This window comes from Gymnoscopelus microlampas (assembly GCF_963454915.1).
Source record: "Gymnoscopelus microlampas genome assembly, chromosome: 9".
NCBI classification, from domain to species: domain Eukaryota; kingdom Metazoa; phylum Chordata; class Actinopteri; order Myctophiformes; family Myctophidae; genus Gymnoscopelus; species Gymnoscopelus microlampas.
Window position 1 is genome coordinate 227,940 of NC_139946.1, and position 22,969 is coordinate 250,908.

A 22,969-nucleotide genomic window follows, 5' to 3' on the forward strand; every position below is an offset into this window, starting at 1 on the left:
ATTTAACATCATGAAATATCTGGTTATATTTACACACTCTGAGAGTGTGCAAATATAACCACAGGTGCCAATTCCGTGGGTGCTTTGGAACCCGAGCACCCACGGAGAAAGCCAAGCACCCATAGGGAAAATGAGGATTTAGCAGTGTGGTAAAATAATAAAACAATAAAACATACCCTGGCGTCTGTGACCTTAAACTCTCGCAGGATGTACTGAGGCATGTTGTATTCAGCCATGGGATCCACCACAAAGTACTGGTAGCGCGCCGAGCGCTCCGCGGGCCAGTACTGGTGACACTTCTCCTGTAAAATGCAAAAAAAAAAAAAAATCAATCATAATATTACATATGACAGGTTCTCAACCTCAACCAAGCACCATTGCTTGTAGATCTGCAATTTTTCGGCTTTAGGCTTATTGTTAAAATCCCCCAAATTAAAAAAAAATCACACCCTGTGTGAAGAGAGTGGTGCCTTTGATGAGCCCCGTATTGATGTTGTCCTGGCTTTTGCGTCAACGTTCTGATTGGTCAGACACGTCAACAAAGTGATTGGTCAAGCTTCACGTGACACGTGGCTATAAACACATTATAATAAACACTTATTGATGACAAAATGTATCAAAGGCGCCGCTACCTTCACACAGGTGTGATTTTTGGACATACGGACGGACACACAGACAAAGTCAGATATAGGAGTGGTTGGCACCACTCAAAAAGTGGCATTGATGAGATCAACGCCCTAAACTGCTGATGTCCTCACAAGTATAGCAACATAAACCTGTGTGTGTGTGTGTGTGTGTGTGTGTGTGTGTGTGTGTGTGTGTGTGTGTGTGTGTGTGTGTGTGTGTGTGTGTGGTTAATGTATGTTTTGTAATAATAATCTAAATCTACAAAGTAACTAGTAAGTGAAGTTTTCAAATAATTGTAGTGAAGTAAAAGTACAATATTTGCCTCTGAGATGTAGTGGAGTAGAGAAAAAGTACAGAAAATGTAAAATACTTAAGTAAAGTACAAATACCTCAAAATTGTACTTAAGTACAGTACTTAAGTGAATGTACTTAGTTACTTTCCACCACTGTGTGTGTGTGTGTGTGTGTGTGTGTGTGTGTGTGTGTGTGTGTGTGTGTGTGTGTGTGTGTGTGTGTGTGTGTGTGTGTGTGTGTGTGTGTGTGTGTGTGTGTGTGTGTGTTTCACTAACCCGGCCCATCTCTCGTAGTTTGGTTAGCATCACCACGATGGTAGAGTTGTGCTCCCATAGCATTCTCCAGAAATCCTCGGTAGTCTCCGCTAACGGACCCTGGCTCGCCATGTATGCTTTCTGTTGCCTGGGAAACCAATGAAAACAACCACGCTTTATGAATCACTTTCAACACAATCTGGGAACCCATCGCCAAATAAAAAATCACACCCTGTGTGAAGGAAGCGGTGCCTTTGGGGCGGGGCGTAGCTCATTTCAGTTCGTCCCTATTGGTGGTCTGAGTCCACTTACAAAATTTGTACTGGGTAGCATGCTGCAAACTGGAATAATGGCTGTTTAAAGCCCAGCCAATGGGCAGACAGAGGGGGCGGGGCTTAAGTAATTACAGTTCGTCCCTATTGGTGGTTTTAGTCCATGTACAAATTAGTCCATGTACAAAATGTGTACTCCGTAGCATGCTGCGAACTTGAGTTATGGCTGTTTAAAGGTCAGCCAATGGGAAGACAGAGGGGGCGGGGCTTCAGCAATTAATGCTCGTCCCTATTGGTGGTCTAAGTCCACATACCAAATTTGGACTTGGTGGCATGCTGCAAACTGGAGTTATAGCTGTTTAAAATCCCGTGCTCATCCCGTGCTCATACGGACGGACGGACATAACATACGCTGGGGGTCCCTGGACCCCGCACGTGTGGCCAATGAGAGGAGAGATGGCATAGGCAATCTCCAAGTCCGTGTGTGTGTGTGTGTGTGTGTGTGTGTGTGTGCGTGTGTTTGTATGTGTTGCTTCTTTGCCGTGCTCATCCCGTGCTCATACGCCGTGCTCATACGGACGGCAAGTGTGTGTGTGTGTGTGTGTGTGTGTGTGTGCGTGTGTTCGTGTGTGCGCATGTGTGCAGTATTGGCTTGTGTGTGTGTGTGTGTGTGTGTGTGTGTGTGTGTGTGTGTGTGTGTGTGTGTGTGTGTGTGTGTGTGTGTGTGTGTGTGTGTGTGTGTGTGTGTGTTGAAGTGGCGCATGTGTTGCTACCTTGCCGTGTTCAAACATACGGACGGACATAACATGTTCCTTTCACTGCCCTATAGGCTAGCACCAGGGTTTTAAACTGGATGTACGGGGAGCCAGTGTAGAGAACGGAGAAGGATAGTTGTGTGGGAGAACTTGGGGCGGTTGAACACCAGACGAGCCGCAGCTTTCTGAACAAGCTCCAGAGGTCTGATGGCAGATGCCGGAGCACCAGCCAGGAGGGAGTTGCAGTAGTCCAGGCGGGAGATGACAAGAGCCTGGATGAGCACCTGGGCTGCCTTCTCCTCTTTGGTCTTCCTCTAATATAGTACATTGTGGGCAGTATATCGAGATGACAGATATGGGACATTAAAAAGGATAATTTAAACAAATAGGAAAGTTTATTAGAACACAAAAAAACAAAAAATAACACTGTTAATACTATATATGAGAGAGAGAGAGAGAGAGAGAGAGAGAGAGAGAGAGAGAGAGAGAGAGAGAGAGAGAGAGAGAGAGAGAGAGAGAGAGAGAGAGAGACACACACACACACACACACACACACACACACACACACACACACACACACACACACACACACACACACACACACACACACACACACACACACACACACACACACACACACACACACACACACACATATATCAGTCATGATAAACGTGTGTGTCTATGACTAGCTGCATAGAGAAGCCCAGTCAAGTGCCATAGTAGAAGGTTGTCACATGCAAAAAAAAAACTACAGATCTACAAACTATCAACATATTGTGATTATGATGCGGGGGGCACTTCACACATTTTCAACCCTCCTCATATAATTGGTCCTCAGTGATGCTCATTACAAGATGGCACCATTTATTCACTCTGCATCTGTGTGCTGTGGGCAGTTCAGAACCTGTCTCTGACTCAGACATAACCATAAGCAAGACTGTTTTATTTATTTATTTATTTATTTGAAAACGTATAATATGTGAAAAAAAGAAAATGAGTTGAGGTATGTCTGTGGCCTACTGACAGTGTGCAGAAGACATAAATGTCCTTTGAGAGGTGTTTCCTTGAGAGGATGCCGAGAGGATTCTCATGAAAAACCAGTGGTGGAAAAAGTAATCAAATGTTTTACTTAAGTAAAAGTATCAATACTGCAATGTAGAAGTACTCTCTTGCAAGTAAAAGTCCGTAATTAAAATTTTACTTGAGTAAAAGTACAAAAGTATTGGTATAAAAATGTGCTTAAAGTACCAAAAGTAAAAGTACTAAAATATTTGAAAATAGCCTAGATTTAAGTATTGCTACTTTAACTTAAGTAAAATAATGTGAGTACTTTTTCCACCGCTGCTGACAAGGTATCTACAGTACCAGACAGTGTAGCCTAAATATGAATGTATGGGTGGCTGGTTTTGCAGGTGTAATGAGCAAGCAGTCAGGTAGTATAGTGTTGGCTGTGTGTGCTGAGTGCTGACAGTGCAGAGTTTAGCTGCTCTGCTATGCCTGTGTCATGTCTACTGTTAGAACAAATTGGTCGTATTGTCAGAGCTGTTTTCTCACTACACAGATGTATCAGCACACTGCCAGCTATAGCCTCTCCCTTCCTGATGGCTGACCACAGAGAGACATGAAGTAGGGAGTGAAATAACAGTGTGTGTTTTTTTGCAGTGGTGTAAAGTAACTAAGTACATTTACTCAAGTACTGTACTTAAGTACAATTCTTTGGTATTTTTACTTTACTGAAGTATTTCCAATTTTCAGTATTTTTACTTCTACTCCACTATATCTCAGAGGCAACTATTGTACTTTTACTCCACTACAATTATTTGAAAACTTTAGTTACTAGTTACTTTGCATTTGATTATTATTACAAAACATACAGTAACCATGTCATTCCTATATAAATGTTGCCCATTTCAAACAAAAGATGATCTACAAGCTCACAATGCGACGCAATGCGACACATTGTGAGCTTGTAGATATGCTATTTTCAAAAGATCAGCTCACCGGGGAAGAGAATAATGAGGTGAACATGAGTGCCTAGGTGGCAGAGGGAGAACGGTGCACTGGATTGTGCACACAATCTTCAGAAATGGAAGGTGGAGCGGAGGTGAAGGGTTCAAAAGTGTAACAGCTACAATGTTTTATTGAGAGGAACATGCCTTCTCACAAAAAACACACACACTGTTATTTCACTCCATATACTTCATGTCTCTCTCTGGTCAGCCATCAGGAAGGAAGAGGCTAGCAGGGTGTTGTTACAGCAGCATGGTGAGAACACAGCTCTGACAATAAGACCAATTTGTTCAGACAGCTGACATGACACAGGTAGTAGAGCAGCTAAACTCAGCACACAGCCAACACTACTACCTGACTCCATGCTCGTTACACCTGCAAAGCCAGCCACCCACATTCTACTTAAACAATTATACATATATTTAGAAATATATATAATCACATTCCTTTCGCCCAGTGGTGGAAGAAGAACTCATATTTTGTACTGAAGTCAAAGCAGCAATACGAGAAACTCTATTACAAGTAATACTGCATTCAAAATGTTATTTGAGTAAACATACAAAAGTATTGTCATCAGGATACTTGCAGTGCCAAATATATTTTGTACGCAGAATGGTCTGACACTTCACAATCCTGTTTAATGTAGAGGTTTTTGGAGATGACAAAATATTGGTTGATTAATTTATGAAGAAAAAATACATACATTAATAAATACATACATAAATAAACAAACAAATAAACAAACAAACACATATAGAGATATATGGTGACAAATCATAAAGATTGAAACGTCCATTTGGCTTAAGGAGGCATAGAGAGCCATCACAACAAGATGTGAACACAGGTCTGTATAGTGCAGCTTCACCACTGCATTGTGAATTGAGCGGTTTCATTCACAAACTGCACACACACTGTAGTAACTTACAATCTATAACTTAAGGATTGGACGGGGAGACCGCGCTGTTATTAGAATCCAATGTATTATATTTGCCCATGTCTGTCTGTCTGTCTGTCTGTCTGTCTGTCTGTATATGAGCAACTAATCTTGGGCTCCACTGAATCGATCAGTGTTAAACCTTATACACTCCCAGTAGCCTAGGCCAAGGAAGAGCATCCACCCCATTTTTTTTTTATCGTTCTCATTGGCGGTAACAGGCCTTCGATTTTTTTCCCCTGGATTCCTTGAATCATGATGCAACTTCCCATATAGACCACGATCATTTCCGCCAGAGAAAATGCTCTGCCATTTCTTCTAAACACACCTTTTGCAACTACAGGTTTTGCCCAAAACTCACGTAAATCGGTACACATTATCTCTGGAGTCATGTGATCAAGATGTATGATTCATATTTTACATATTACATTCCGACTGGCCACGACTGGACTTCATCTTATCTGCCCCAAATTGTAATCACACATTGAGGAATGCAGAACCAATAGTGATTTCTCTTCCACCCATAGGGGGCGCCCCACATGCTACAAATGTCACTGTTTGTTACAGAAACCCACACCAACTTAGGTACATGTGCTCCATACCTGTTAGATTCATGTGTATAATGAACGCAACATTCAGTCAATTCCCCACATTGGAATTGCATGTTGAGACCATCTAATCGCTTTCACTTCTGCCCATAGGGGGGGGGGGCACAAACACAATGTGTTATCTGTATTCCCCCTGACAGCTTCCTCATGTCCTGACAGCAGTGGTGGAAAGTAGCTAAGTACATTTACTTAAGTACTGTACTTAAGTACAATTTTGAGGTATTTGTACTTTACTTGAGTATTTCCAATTTCCAATACTTCTACTTCTACTCCACTACATCCCGGATCCAAATATTGTACTTTTACTCCACTACAATTATTTGAAAACTTTAGTCACTAGTTACTTAATAGATACAAATTATTGTATTATAAAACACACATTAACCACTTTAGCCCTATATAGCATACATAGGCTATTTGAAAATAGCCGATCTACAGGCTGACAACGCGTCGCGATGCGACACGTTGTGAGCTTGTAGATCGGTCTATTTTCAAATATTTTAGTACTTTTACTTTAGTACTTTAAGTATATTTTGAGACAATACTTTTGTACTTTTACTCAAGTAACATTTTGAACACAGGCCTTCTACTTAGTAACAGAGTACTTCTACATTGTGGTATTGATACTTTTACTTAAGTAAAAAAAATCAGTACATGAGTCATTCCACGAATTCGGTACACTTTGCACTTTTTTTTGGTGAAAAATCGATGGAAACAAATTACTTTTTTGAATAGCCCACACCATTAAGGACATATTTAACATGCAGAAAAACATATTTTCCCATCTCAGGCATTAAATTAATATTTTTATATGGAATAATGTATGTAACAGGGTTGAAATTCATAACGGGGTTGAGTGGAACGGGGTTGAGATTTTTTACTCAAGATGGCCATAACTCTACCTGTGATGATTAAGAGGAGACCACATGGCATGCATGACATTAGTCAATCACATATAGTGCTGAAATGACAAAGACAATTTAAAATAATAATAGTTTTCTATCTTTATTTCATGTAACGGGGTTGAGTTGTTATGCTTTACGACCACGCTTTGAAAGTATAAATGACCCTAAATAGCTGTATAAGAAGTTTGAAATGTTCCTCTTTCTGCAGCATCTTGCTCAGAAGACTTGTAGAATGCCATCACATGTTGTTGATGCCACTAAAGGGTCAGTTTATACTTTTTACAGAGAGGAGAATGACTTGTGTAACGGGGTTGAGTGTGACTGTGGGACAGAGCTATATAACGTGATTTTAATAATAAATCAACTATTTATTAAAAAACGAAACATGACTAGCAATAGAGTACATTGCTGGTTTTATGTGAATAATATAAGTTATGGATTATTCTACACTTTTAGTAGTCATATCTGAAGGCCAATCTCTCTATCGGCCATTGGGGACATGAAAAATGGGCAAATTTAGGCGGTGTCTACTGTAGAAAAGGCAGATAATTTCAGATATAAAGATAAAATATATAATATTTTACACAATAGTAAAGGGAACATGTCAATTGATTCTAAAAAGCTTTTAAAATTTGATTTTGGTGACCCGATGGATACAATACACTTAAAAAGGTCAGAGGGGACTGCAAAGTGTACCGAATTCGTGGAATGACTCACATTTTCCACCACTGCTGACAGGGTAGGCAACCGGGTCTGGTGCAGATCTGCGATCAGAGAAGCACACTTTTCTAACTCTGCATTTTCTCAGAATTCTCACCTGTATCCGTCAATGAAACTGGCGTTGATGTAGTCGGAGCCCTCGACGCCTCTGATTGGCTGCAGGGAGACGCGACTGGACTCGAAAGGCATGATGTTGACCAGGCGGTTCTTGAACTTGTTGCACGGCAGGTTGGCACTGATGAATCTTGAGGTATGTGCTTTAGTATTGGCCAGTTTCTGAAGAAACAAAACAAAGAAAAATGTTTTGTCGACTACCGTTTAACAGATTGAGTGCCATAACCGTAGATGTACGTGTGTTCAAATATATATATTTTTTTTTTCCCACATGGGGCGCTCTAACGCAACTTAGGAATGATGAGCCTGTAAAATGGAATGGACAGATGTGAATCCAGTCCAAAAAACGTACCTCCCGTCCACTCCAATGATAGGATCTTGAGAAAAAGGTCCCTATCTCCATATCTTTTAACCGTGGTGAAAACGAGCCATTTTCGACGCACGATCACTCTGCAATGGCGGATCGCATTAGAAATATTATTGTTCCAGTCGTTAAGACGGGACCCTCGACCATCCCGCACAGACCCTTTGTTTACATCCGCGTCCTCGTGGAGGCTAAGACCTGAGGCGATTCTTAAAAAATATATAAATCATAACAGTTTTTGGAAAAAAAAAAAAAAAAATGTTTTCAAGATTTTACAAAAATAGCAGATCTACAAGCTCATAGCGCGGCACTCGGTGCCGCGCTATGAGCTTGTATATCTGCTATTTTTGAATAGCCAAAGAAATCTAACGTGACACTGATGCGTTCCAGGTCTTAATGGGTTAAAACTAAATTAAAACTAAGCTATGATGACTAAAACTATGACTAAATATGCTAACAATTTCGGCAACAAATAAGAACCAAACTAAAATGTTAGCGAGGGACTTGTGGAGATCACTGATACAAATCACTGATGAATCTTGAGGTATATGTGCTTTAGTGTTGGCCAGTTTCTGAGGAAATAAAACAATGAAAATCACGACCGCATTTTGAATTTATCACCAATCACACACAATGTCCTCATCGGTTCCTCTGCCGTGATGTTCGGCTAGTTAGAAAATCTTCACAAAAGGAATTGTGGCAAGGCAATAAGTTTGTTTACAATTATTTTACTTTGTTCTCGTTATCTCAACACACTTTGTTTCAGCAAGATGTATGCTACAGTCTTCACCACTTAAACCCCCTATATACTGTACTTAGCTGACTGGATGATCTACCTTAGTTGATTCCCAAAGGCTCTACAATAAAATATCTGAACCGAAAAGGTTTTCAGCAAATGTTTGCTCCAATAATACTTATTAGGGATATTGGGGTTCAAGTGGTTACCTCTGAAGGTGTGAATGATTCTCAATCATCATCTCAATCTACCTCCATTAAGACCTGAGGCCAATTCTTCAAATGTCTTCTAAATCCTAAAGTTGCTATGTGTGGTGCTCAAACTTTTTCATGGCAAGGACCCCCAAAAGTATATATATTTGGCCACAGACTCCCATCTCATAATGTTTTGTTAAAGGGACCGCCAGAAGCAAAGATTTGAGTTAAAATCTATTTAATTTTTTTTGAGAAATAGCAGATGCACAAGCTCATAGTGCGGCACAAAGTCACTTTGTTACAAAAGGGGGTCTTGTCCGGGATTATTACTAAGCCTAACCCTAACCTCACACCAAACTATTGGCATTGCAGAAGCACCCCTTTGTTCTCACACTTAAACTACAACAATAGAGTACCACGATATCGCATGTCAGTGAAATCTACAGCACCAGACTGTGACTACACCACACGTCAACACCTTTCAAAGCTGCCTCCAAAATGATTATTTTGTTTATTATGTATTAGTATCCTCCTCCGCAGCCTTTGCTGACAACTACGTAATGTGATTCTTCCACATAGGCAAAAGCAAAGTGTCCGTTTCAGTAATGCTAGCAGAATACATTTTATTGCGGCGGCGGGGGCGCGGGCGGACAGTGAGCGTCAAAACCTAATCTATGCACAGCAGCCATTTTGGAGAGAAATTGGGCCTCTTCTTACTTCCTTCACAGGTTTTGCCAATGATACTAATGAAGGCTTTTACGATGGTTCTCAAACTTTTAATTTCAAGGACCCCCATAACTCTGAGAGTGTACAAATGGAACCAAATGGACCCGTAATGGGTCCATTTGGTTCCATTTGTACACTCTCAGAGTTACACACCTTTTAAAATGCACAATATCAGCAACTCTGACTCTGTTTGACCAGAATGGAACAGAGCCTTCATTAGTATCATTGGTAACACCTGTGAAGGAAGTCAGAAGAGGCCCAATTTTTCTCTGAAATGGCTGCTGTGCATAGAGCCTATTATCCTCCGTGAGGATTTACGGCCGGCCCGCTTTGCTGGAAACAAGAGGGGAGTGACATGATTTAGGTTTGGAGCAGTGGTGTAAAGTGACTAAGTACATGTACTCAAGTACAAGGCCATTTGGAAATAGCCGATCTACAAGCTCACAATGTGCCAGTTGTGTCGCCATGTAGCAACTACTGTGACACAGATGCCGTCTCGTTAGTTGTTCTATGGTGGTTTTCAACCTGTTTCATGCCAAGGTCCCCTAAATTGATATACATTTGGCCACAGACCCCCATCTGAAAATGTTTTATGCCAGGGACCCCCAGAAGCAAAGATTTGAGTTAAACATTTTCGGTTGAAAAAATATATATATATTCAAAAATATAAAATTCACACATTTTCAAGATTTTTCAAAAATAGCAACCCTAGGTGGGGTTGGCGAAAGGGCCTTTCTGTGTGGAGTTTGCATGTTCTCCCCGTGTCCCCTAGGGTAGGTACTCTCACAAAAACATGCAGTAATCTTGGTCTCTATACTGCCTCCCCCTGGTCAGCCGGGGCGCCTGATGGAGGGGAAAGGAACTGATTGGAATAACGTGTTCCTTCCACGCGCTACGTCTAACCAGGGAACCTCCCCCATGTCAGGTGATAAGAAGCGGCTTGCTAGCTCTCATGAATTGAAGGAGGCAGGAGCTCGGCTCTAGGCTCTCCCTCGGCTGGCAGAGGGAGTGTAGTGCCCAGGATTACTTAGACAATTGGCACTGGGTGAAAAATCGTGGGATAAAATTTAGGGGAAAAAAATAAATAGCAGATCTACAAGCTCATAGCGTGGCACTCGGTGCCGCGCTATGAGCTTGTATATCTGCTATTTTTGAACAGCCAAAGCTACGCGGTTAAAACGATTGTGACGCTATGTTAACTCATTTAGCTGGGGGACCCCTGGTATACCTCCACAGGGACCACTGGTGGTCCCCGGACGACTGGTTGAGAACCACTGTTCTATACCGATTGATTGGTAGTTCTATAACAGACCCCCCGGGCTGAGTACATTGCCCACCACCATCCCCCATGCTGCCTTGGGGACGTTTATAGGCTCTATGCACAGCAGCCATATTATCACTTCCTTCCCAGGTGTTACCAATGATACTAATGAAGGCTCTGTTCCATGTAGTGTAGCACAGTGGTTTCCACGACCCCCATAATTCTGAGCGTGTACAAATGGAACCAAATGGACCGGTAAGGGTCCATTTGGTTTTCAGAGTTACACACCTGTAAGGGGCCATTTGGAAGCCCATGAGGGTCCCTGGACCCCAACTGTAGACCCACTGGTGTAACAGAGTGTTTCCAGTGGGCCAACATGCACAATATCAGCACCCTGACTCTGTTTGACCAGAATGGGACAGCTGTGAATATCTTCATAATTTGGCTGCTGTGAATAGAGCCTATTACCTTGAATTCCAGTTCCATGGCGGAGACGCTCTCGCCGGCGGGCACCACGCCGAGCTTCTGGATGTGTGCGTAGAGGCTTCGTGCGGACACCTCCGTGTGTCCGCACGTTGCGGCCTCCAGCAGCGCCTCGTGCACGAACGCGTACTGCTCCTCGGTCTGCACCATGTAGTTCCTCTGGGCGCGCATGCACGTCACGTGGCCGTAGACGTCCACCGACTTCTCGTGCCTCATGCGCTCCAGCATGGCCTCGATGACTATGAGGCACCCGGTGCGGCCCACGCCCGCACTGTTACACACACACACACACACACACACACACACACACACACACACACACACACGCGCACACGCGCACACGCGCACACGCGCACGCACGCACGCACGCACGCACGCACGCACGCACGCAAGCATGCACACAAGCATGCACACAAGCACACACGGACGCACACACACACACACACACACACACACACACACACACACACACACAGAGGTTTGCATTTCTATACTTGTGACGACATCAACATTTTATGACTGCAATTTTTATGAATTATGGCGTTTTTTACTATTTTTGGGCATATTGTTAACCATTATCCTAAAGTCGAAAATAGTCGATTTACACTTTTTAAAAGATTTAAGCGGCTGAATATTTGGCAAATTGTAAGCTTCATTTTTAGATTAGTTAATATAGCATAAATAAATAAAGAATATTATAGCATAAAAATCATCTAACCTCAATGTGTCGTCATGGCATTAGGCGCAAACAAATCAGTCAGCTCCATACATGGGCAAAAATGGGGCATGCCCATATATGGGCATATACTGATGACATCAGCAATCTCCATATATGGGCATTCAAAGGACAAGGACTGACAGATACAGAGATCTCCATATGTGGGCATATTGGTCCGATCGGCGGTGCAATGAGAGAGGCTGCATAGCAGCCCAAACTCTAGTTCATTAAAATACACTAAGTTCCAGATTGCGGCTAACCCTGAGCGTCTGAAACAACTTCAACTGTACAAACAACTGGCCTCTCATGGATCCTTACGTCCGTGCTGTGGCATTCATGGTAGAAGAGAACATTTGAAAGATGACGTATTAATCATAAGAGAGGGGATGAAAAGATCAAGTTGATAACGCTGTAAAGCAGAGTTAATACCTGACCTTATCATGCATTTCATAATATCCACATGCTTTTCAAACTAATCGCATTGAGACTGGTAAACCTCATCAAAATGCAGACTCTTGAGATGAGATGGTATTATTATGCAAATCACAGATGAATCAATGTTCTGTATCCAACCTGGCTGACTGCACCTTGTTTATGTATAGTGTATACTGTATGTGTACGCATTTGCCACAAGTCAAATGCTTCCTATATATTCACCTTTCCACGTTGACCTTTAATTATACTTAGTTACCATTATATTTATAATTATATTATATGTTATAATATTATAACTTGTAACTTGCAATGTACTGTGTAAATAATAATGTTTAGAATGAAGTATGATCGGATTTATATAGTATGGAAGAAATCACTCATAACTTAAGCTTACAGAAAGAAAAAAATACATAGGAAAAGATGGTCAACGTGCAATATGCAAATACTGATCTAAAAAGAAAAAAAGATTAAGGTATAGCTAGTTTTCCTATGATTGCCAAAGGCAAACATTTTAGATCCGCACCCCACCCAAATCCCAACCTCATCCTTACATTCTTTACTTTGAGTTACACAATTACTTAATTATTTAATATTATTATTATTTAAAAGATGGAAGATCATTTGGTTGACCTTTTTGAGTTTGAGTATTGTTCATTCGTATTGTGATGTAATACTGCAACAGTATTGACAATTTCAAAAATAGTTAAAGGGGTGGTGCCATGGTTTTGCACTTTTTCTGTTTTTCATGTGTCTATGAGGTTGATTGAACTTCATTAAGCCCCCTTGATTCCCCCCCCCCCAAAACATAATCATCAGGTATTATGGTTATACTAGGAGGAAGATTTTTTTCAAAAAAGTATACAGAAATTGTTAAAATTATGTTTTTATGTGGACACGCCTCCAGTTCATTAAGTATACCTGGTTCTCACCTTAGCACCTCCTCCAGCACCTTAGCACCACCCACCTGTCCTAGTCCCTCCTCCTCCTCATGCCCACACCTGTTGTGTTATGATAATGAGGGGGAGGGTATATTTTTGCTATGTCACTAAAGGGCTGTTTTTCTATTGGCACGTTTGACCCTCAAGGTTTCAGCCTCCAGGTAGAAACTCAAAATAGTCAGAGAAGACATAAAACACCATAAAAACACCACCAGGGGGCTTAATGAAGTTCTATCAACCTCATAGAGACATGAAAAACAGAAAAAGTGCAAAACCATGGCACCGCCTCTTTAAAAAAAGAAAGGAATGAAGTATGATCCACTATGTGGCTGTTCACAATCTCTTTATATCATCTTTTCTTTCATTCGGGGCGCTACACAGCCCTCACAGCGAGAGCCCTCACCTACGTACGTCACACTGCCGATCCAACCAACATGTCTGAGTCATAGTGTTGGGGGGTTTTCAGTGGCGTCAGTTCAGCGAAAGCTAGGGTATGGCAGCTCATGCACGCGAAATTTTTGTGCGGTTCTGGGCGGATTGGGTTCGTTTTTTTCCAGTTTTTGGTTACTTTATTTCGGTTTTAGGGTTAGGATTCGGGTTAGGTTAGGGTTATGCTATTTAATTCTTATTTTTGCCTGATTTTACCGATTTATTATCAAAAAGATTAAACACAATTAAATTTGCAAAAAGTGAGGGGTATGAAATCTTCTCTGTAATAGGAGTATGATAATAATACTTTGGATCTGATGGATAGGGTTCTGTGCAGACTGCAGTCCATTTAGAAACACTTTGGACGGGACCCTACCTGCTCGTAGTATCACTGTTGCCTGGTCCATTGCTCCTAACATTATCAGAATGGCAGCTGCTAGATCCTCTGATCTCTGATGACCATAACATTCTCCTCTTCAATACCTTCGGTTTTGGTCAAATTACCCCCCAACCAGGAGGCACCAGGAGGTTGTTTGTTTATAATTATTCACAACGTGGTCGTTAGTTTGAGTCGTGGCGGCCGGCGGGGGTTTATCACTTTTTTTTTCTTTTTCCTCGGTAGCTTTCACTGTTTTAAAATACTTGCTTAAATATGCACACTTTGCATCTAGCACAGATTTATAGCTCATGTATCCTCTTATATGTTGTTGAGCTCCTGATTATTTTCTTTCCGACTTGTATTCCACCGGCGACACGTGATTTAATTCACTGCTTGTTCACAAGAACGCCTCGTCCAAAAGCACTCGCCCCAAAAGCCAAAACACACTCGCCCGGGTATATCTGGCGGCCTCGGTCGGCGAAAAACATAGGGGCGAGTGTGTTTTGGGGCGAGTGTTTTAATTCTCCTCTCGTGTCTCGACACACACACACACACACACACACACACACACACACACACACACACACACACACACACACACACACACACACACACACACACACACACACACACACACACACACACACACACACACACACACACACACACACACACACGGCCCGCCCCTTGATGACAGGCTCCGCTGCTCCTCCGATGCGCACAGCCAGTTAGTTGATAAAATCAAGATTTTAAACGCAAAGTAGGCCTACATTTTATTTTTTTACCCCTGGAGCCAGGGTATGGCAGCTGCAATAGCCTGCCATACCCAATTGACGCCCCTGGGGGTTTTGTCAGAGTACCCATTGTGTCTGTGTCTCTTTTGTGCCAACATATGGAGATTTCTGTTTCTGTCTGTCCTTGTCCCTTTTAGGCCCATATATGGAGATACATAGTGTCATCAGTATATGCCCATATATGGGCATACTGATATGCCCATATAAGGAGATCTCGGTAGCTTTTAGTCCTGGTACCTTTTATGCCCATGTATGGATATCTCTGTATCTGTCAGTCCTAGTCCCTTTTATTCCCATATATGGAGATTCCTGATGTCATCAGTATATATATGCCCATACATATGGGCATGCCCCCTTTTGTGCCCATATATGGAGCTGACTTGTGGTTTGTCTATGGTTGTGTTGTCATAGTGACATAGCCTTGTTTTTTTTATGGCTATGTCAGAATGGCGTCAGAGGTCCGCCCGCCGGCCGGCCGCTCGGCCATCCCCCGCCCTCCTATTAGCCAATCTCAATGTAGGTTTTTGGAAATAACATTTTAAAATAATGAAAATAACTGATCTACAAGCTCACAATGCGTTGATGTTGATCGACTATTTTAACAAACAAACCAACAAATGTTTACCTGCAGTGGACCACCATGGGTCCTGCGTCAGGCGGGTTACAGGCCTTCACCCTCCTCAAGAAGGCCAGGGTGGGGGTGGAGTACTCAGGCACCCCGTGGTCAGGCCAGGCCATGAACTGGAACTGTCTGACCTCTCTCTTCTCACTGGAACCGTTCTGTTAACGATGAGACGAGACGAGACGAGACGAGACGAGACGAGACGAGACGAGACGAGACGAGACGAGGATAAAGATAAAAAACAGGATCGTGTTGGTCAAGATTTAATTTATTTTCACTCCATGCATTCATTCATTCATTGAGTTAGATAAAACAACAACACCACACCTATTAGACAGCTCTGCAGTAGTATTAACAGTGACTTATATTAGACATGGTTTATCAGGTTAAATGTGTGTAAGCTGTGTGTAGCCAGCTCTGTGTCAAACATGGTTTATTATGTAGGTTATATATGTATAGGTATGGTTATGTATATGTATATGAATGTTTATATCATTCCTCAAGGTCCCCGGTACCAAGCTACGCACCATGGGGGGACCGGGCCTTTTAAACTTTTAAACTATAACGAGCTTGTAGATGTGCTATTTTTGGAAAAAAAAAGAAAATGTGTGCAAACTTTTCAATATATATGTTTTAAAGTGAACATTTGTAACTCAAATCTTTGCTTCTGGGGGGTCCCTGGAACAAAACATTTTGAGATGGGGGTCCGCGGCCAAATATATATCATTTTGGGGGTCCTTAACATGAAAACGTTGTATACGAATGTGTATATATAGGGTCTTACCTTATGTAGGTTGAAGGTGCGTACGCTGTACGTGGCCAGCTCTACTGTGTCCAACATGGTCACCTGAATCATCCCATAGGTCTCTGTACCGCGAGAGGGCCAATACTGATCACACTTCACCTGTACCACACACACGCACACACACACACACACACACACACACACACACACACACACACACACACACACACACACACACACACACACACACACACACACACACACACACACACACACACATTACTAATCTTGAGGGCAAAAAACATGAGGGCATCAACATTGCAGGACGTCATTGTAAATACCTGGCAAAATTGTCATAGCAGATCTACAAGCTCACAATGTTGTGGTGCTGTAGCACGTTGCGAGCTCGTAGCTGCTCTGATAGTTTCAGTGCACGACCAGCAGTGGTGGAAAGTAACTAAGTACATTTACTTAAGTACTGTACTTAAGTACAATTTTGAGGTATTTGTACTTTACTTGAGTATTTCCAATTTCCAATACTTTTACTTCTACTCCACTACATCTCAGAGGCAAATATTGTACAGTACTTTTACTCCACTACATTTACTTGTAAACTTTAGTTACTAGTTACTTTTCAGATATAAACAATGATATAATGAAACATACATTAACCACTTTAGCCCTATTTTATACATAGCTCACAACGCTTCGCATCGCGACGCGTTGTGAGCTTGTAGATCTGCTATTTTCAAATATTTAGTACTTTTACTTTTGGTACTTTAAGTACATTTTGATGCCAATACTTTTGTACTCTCAAGTATTTTTTTTATTCTGGACTTTTACTTGTAAAAGAGTATTTTTATATTGCAGTATTGGTTATTCTTACTGGTAACCGGTCAGGTGGGCACAAAAACCAACTGGGCACACCGGACAACTGGGCACACAGCCGTCTGGGCACACAGGTCAACTGGGCACACAGTCAACTGGGCACACAAGACAGCTGGGCACACAAGACAGCTGGGCACACAGTCAACTGGGCACACTGTCAACTGGGCACACAAGACAACTGGGCACACAGTCAAGTGGGCACACAAGACAGCTGGGCACTCTGCTTTGATGTGCCCCCCCTTTCTATGAAATCCAGAGATTAGTGAACCCCTGCTGTGAATTGTCTGCTCCTGGGTTCCTGAGCAGACGCTCCTGAGTTCCCCCCCTCCCTCAGACAGCTGCATAATCACCCCCCTAGGGTTAGGATGAGAGTTCGGTATAGGCCTAGGATGTGACAGTTTCTACTGATTCAACCTAGTGGTCCCTCCCCACTGCTTACACCTAATGGCCCTCCTCCACTGAGTTCACCCGCATAATCACCCTCCACCCTGGTGGGTTAGGTTTAGGGTTAGGGTTAGAATGTAAGAGTCTCCACCGATTCAACCTACACACACACACACACACACACACACACACACACACACACACACACACACACACACACACACACACACACACACACACACGCGCGCGCGCGCACACACACACACACACACACACACACACACACACACACACACACACACACATATATGGGAGAGGCAATACACAGCTCACAACAAATGGATGAGGATGCTGTCAGAACTGCAAGGACACACTGCAATACACTATCTCAGTAACAGACATTACACAATGTCTCCCACCGTCTCTCTCTCACAGTGGGGGAGGCGGGGGGTACTTATATATCAAAGGAACACAAAAATCCTTGGTAGTCATACGGTGTGCCCAGATGTCCATGTGCCCATTCATCTCGTGTGCCCAGATGTCCGTGTGCCCAGTCATCTCGTGTGCCCAGATGTCCATGTGCCCATTCATCTCGTGTGCCCAGATGTCCGTATGCCCACTTATCCGGTGTGCCCAGTTGTCTAGAAACTCGTGTGCCCAGATGTCCAGTGTGCCCACCTGACCGGTATTCGTTATTTACTATTAACTCTTTGACTGCCAAGGACGAGTATACTCGTCAGTTGGTACTTGGTCCACAGTGTTTGGGGTTTTCAGTGGTTTTCCACCAGTTGGCGCTGTTCGCTACCCTATGAATGATGCTCTCACTGCCAGTTGACGACATACCCGGAATTGACTTCATAAAAAAAAAATCTCTCGTTTACTGTTTATTTCCTGTGGGAAAATGGCTTTATATCCGTTCTTGTAGTTTTTGGGCAAAAACAAGCCACATTCAATAGGCCACAACTAGACAACGGATTACCGTGACGTAGGGTGACCACCCGTCCCGCATCTCGCGGGACGGGTGGTCACCCTAAGTTAATTAAAGACCAGACCATTGTGGTGGTGTCCAACTTGAAGATCATTAGTGAATCTATTCAGCTGTATCCATCCTCCATAGATATACATGACCTTCCCCAAGACACAGGCTGAGCGTTTGTACCTCACCTCTGGAACAGTTCCAGAAACCCTTGGCTTGAACCATCTACAGGGTGTCAACATCAAATACATAAAGCACGTTGTAAGGCTACCCGCCCCAGATGTAGATGACATTTATCAGCACCGCTGTGTGGCCCAGGCACATGGAGGGAACCTCATGGTGACGTTCTCTTCCAGTTGTCACTGGGGTCAGCTTCAGCCAGCGTAAATACACTGTGTTGAAGACACGCACATCAAAATAGAATCCTGCCAAAGGCGTACGTACACCTTGTGCTCCACTGCAACATATCGTCTCTGTCCGGTGGAAACCTCATATGTCCATAACTGTTACTTTTCAGGATTCAAATTGAAAAATAGCTAAAGTAGCAGAAGCTTGTGGATCTGATACTTTTGATGCTCTTGTGTGACGCTGCAGTATTTATGTCACAGATGGTACCGTTGGAGGTCTGCTATTCTCAGCCATTTTCTGCACACGATGGCGGATGAATTAGGCTTGAGGGGCTGCAGCTGGGTGAGCAAGCAGGCTCTGGTGCCGTGATCACAGGGAGCTGTTCTAATGACAGCGACTGGAGGTGGGATTTGGAGGACAACTGACTGAATAGGCTCTATGCACAGCAGCCATATTGGACAGAAATTGGGCCCCTTCCTTGCTTCCTTCACAGGTGTTACCAATGACACTAATGAAGGCTCTGTTCCATTTAGTGTACCACGGTGGTTCTCAAACTTTTTAATTTCAAGGACCCCCATAACTCTGAGTGTACAAATGGAACCAAATGCACCCGGGAGGGTCCATTTGGTTCCATATGTACACTCAGAGTTACACCCTCTCAAGGAACTATGAGGGTCCCTGGACCACACTTTGAGACCCACTAGTATTTCTAGTGAGCCAACATGCACAATATCAGCACCCTGACTCTGTTTGACCAGAATGGAACAGAGCCTTCATTAGTATCATTGGTAACACCTGTGAAGGAAGTCAGAAGAGACCCAATTTTTCTCCAAAATGGCTGCTGTTCATAGAGCCTATTGCTATTATTGTTTACACACAACAGAAACCAAGGAGTTTACAGTATATTTGAAGATGGAGTGTTCACAATAAACACCTTAAACAAACCTAAACCATCTTCCTCCACACTCGTTTGTGTGAAGTTTGATGGGACGCATTTTTACACACGAGTGCTGGGACAATTTTTCCATTGCATCTTATGAGTGGTGGGGTTCATTTGGTGCCAACCTGCGCGCACATACTGGTTCTTATCAGTGTGACGTTGTCTGATAAGGATCTATAAAATAGGGCTTAAGTGGTTAAAGGTAGGGCAAGGGGTTTTGTTAGGTTAAAATATGTGTTAGCTATATATTATGGTAGTAATCATTGCTATAGGGTGTTTGTTAAATAACAGAAGTCTCCCTGTCTCTTTAAAGGTAGGGTAAGTGATTTGCTTTGGTTAAAATAAGTGTTAAATAGCTCTATATTCTGATAATACTCATTCAGGATAGAGAACTCAATCAGGATATAGATTAAACAAGTGAAATTGGAAGGGACACCTACCGGAAAAGGTATTTTCTGTTTATTTAAGAGCTGGAGAGACGGGGAGACTCCTGTTACTGAACAAACACTCTATAGCAATGATTACTATCACAATATAGTGCTTTAACCTTTTAACAAAATACTTTTTGTTTTAACCAAAAAATATCACTTACCCTACCTTTAATAAACATAAAATACATTTTCAGATCAGGATACCAATTTCATCCAATGCGGAGGGATATCTCATACAGGACACAGGATAAGTACATATCCTGTAAAACAAAAGTGCATACTTTTTTTTATACTTAAAAGTACAAATTACAGTATGTTTTCTTTTTCATATCAATGCACATCCTGAAAATTGCAGATCTACAAGCTCACAGCGCATTGTAGATCTGCTATTTTCACTATATTTAAAATAGGGCTTAAAATAGTTTTTTATTCATAACATATGTTTTCCCTTCCTAGAAATTTTAGTGGAGTCGAAAGTACAATACAAAATTACAGATTGTCTTAAAAATGGAGTACTCACGTAAATGTACTCCACTGTCGGCAAGCGCCAGTGTGGTGCGATGGAATATAAATAAAGTTGAACGTTGCAGAGAGACACAGCAGGATGTAGGGCGCAGCCAGCCAGGACGGCAGGTGGCCTTGGGGACATCGTCACATGTCCTTTGGTGTGACCACCTGTCACATTACTTCCCCTACAGCGCTATCACACAAAGGCTGAAGCTGTGCTACGTGCTATCTCTACACCAGCAGTGGTTCTCAAAGTGGGGTCCGGGTACCCCCAGGAGTACCTTGAGAGGGTTCCAGGGGGTCCCCAAGCCAAATGATTGATAGTTAGGAAGTAGGAACCAATTGGACCCTTGGTCTGTAACTCTGAGAGTGTACGAATGGAACCTAATGGTTCCATTTCTATAACATATAACGGGTCCATGTGGTTCCATTTGTACACTATCAGAGTTAAATTAACACTGATGATACTGCAGTGATTGGGGGACCCCAGAGATCAAAATGGTATCAAATGGGGTTGAGAATCACTGCTATAGCCTGACACCACTAAACTCTACACAGACTAAAGTCCTGCCATACAACAAGGCGGCACTAGAGACGTTCAGTTAACATCTCTGAGGACCTGTCTACAAACGCATGGATGGCGGCATCCTGGAAGTAGGAGAGGGAGTCAGCTTGGCCCACAAGTTGTCACCGCTACATCTGGGACCCAGGCGTAGGCGTCAAAGGAGAAGAAGGCAACGGACCCTACTGAACCGACTGTGTATAGGCTCTATGCACAGCCCCTTCCTTGCTTCCTTCCTTCACAGGTGTTACCAATGACACTAATGAAGGCTCTGTTCCATTTAGTGTAGCACAGTGGTTCTCAAACTTTTTAATTTCAAGGACCCCCATCAGTGGCGTCGTTAGGGGGGGGGCTTCGGTGGCTATAGCCACCAATGTTTTACCCAAAGCCACCAATAAAAAAATAAAAAATAAAAAATAAAAAACATATATTTTTATTATTATCATTATTTTTTTATGTATATATATCTATCACCCTAACCTAACCCTACCCCTAACCCTAAAACCGAAATAAAGTAACAAAAAAAGGGGGAAAAAGTACCCAAATCCGCGAAATCCGCAGAAAAAAAAAGCGCGCGCGTGCATGTTCCCGTTGCCTGCGGGGCTAAGCCCCTGATCTACTAGAGACCTAGCGACGCGTCTGACCCCCATAACTCTGAGAGTGTACAAATGGAACCAAATGGACCCTCCAGGAGGGTCCATTTGGTTCCATTTGTACACTCTCACCAAGGAGGGTCCATTTGTACACTCTCAGAGTTACACCCTCTCAAGGAACCATGAGGGTCCCTGGACCACACTTTGAGACCCACTAGTATTTCTAGTGAGCCAACATGCACAATATCAGCACCCTGACTCTGTTTGACCAGAATGGAACAGAGCCTTCATTAATATCATTGGTAACACCTGTGAAGGAAGTCAGAAGAGACCCAATTTTTCTCCAAAATGGCTGCTGTGCATAGAGCCTATTGCTCCCGATGAGGAGGTTGGTGCCTTGCATGGTTTCCTCCGCCATGGGTGTATGAATGTATGGGTGAATGTAATGCACAATCTATGTAAAGCACTTTGGATAAAAGCGCTATATAAATACACCATTTACCATTTATGAAACAAAAAACTAAAAATGAGCAGACACAATTGGAACTGGAGCACTATAATATTGGAACGCTATAAATGTAGGCCAAAACGTGGGTTCTCTGTGAGATACTCAGGTATTTCAAGTATTCTGATGTTTTAACTTCAACTTCAAAACAACTCTATTAATCCCACGAGATGCAATTAGTTTTTGAGCAGCTCGCAACAGACGGACACAGTAACTTACTGTCCAAAACACAACATAGCCTACAAACAAACGCACAAATACTTGAGTGAGATGATCAATGATATAGAATGGTGGTGAGTTTTGCAAGCGGGTGAAACATAACAATGTGAAATATACATGTACACACCTGCATATCATCTCTGTCGGGTAGAAACCTCCTTATGTCTGTTACCGTTACTTTTCAGGATTCAAATGCAAAAATTATCAAAAGTAGCAGATCGACAAGCTCAAAACGTGTCGCTTTTGCGCTGCGTTTCGAGCTTGTAGATCTGCTACTTTTGATGCTTTTGTGTGGT

At 42.6% G+C, this 22,969-nt stretch overlaps 1 protein-coding gene across 1 annotated transcript in view; it reads right to left on the reverse strand.

Annotated features, from left to right (window-relative positions):
* LOC311051253 (receptor-type tyrosine-protein phosphatase F-like) overlaps window positions 1-22,969 on the reverse strand; it is a 254,763-nt gene that overhangs the window by 7,373 nt on the left and 224,421 nt on the right. The window contains exons 28-33 of the mRNA XM_084065737.1: window positions 16,360-16,479; window positions 15,579-15,733; window positions 11,246-11,531; window positions 7,480-7,658; window positions 1,197-1,323; window positions 177-302 (exon numbers count right to left, since the gene is read on the reverse strand). Coding sequence (XP_083921863.1) covers window positions 177-302; window positions 1,197-1,323; window positions 7,480-7,658; window positions 11,246-11,531; window positions 15,579-15,733; window positions 16,360-16,479 — 993 coding nt within the window. The remainder of the gene's footprint in view (window positions 1-176; window positions 303-1,196; window positions 1,324-7,479; window positions 7,659-11,245; window positions 11,532-15,578; window positions 15,734-16,359; window positions 16,480-22,969) is intronic.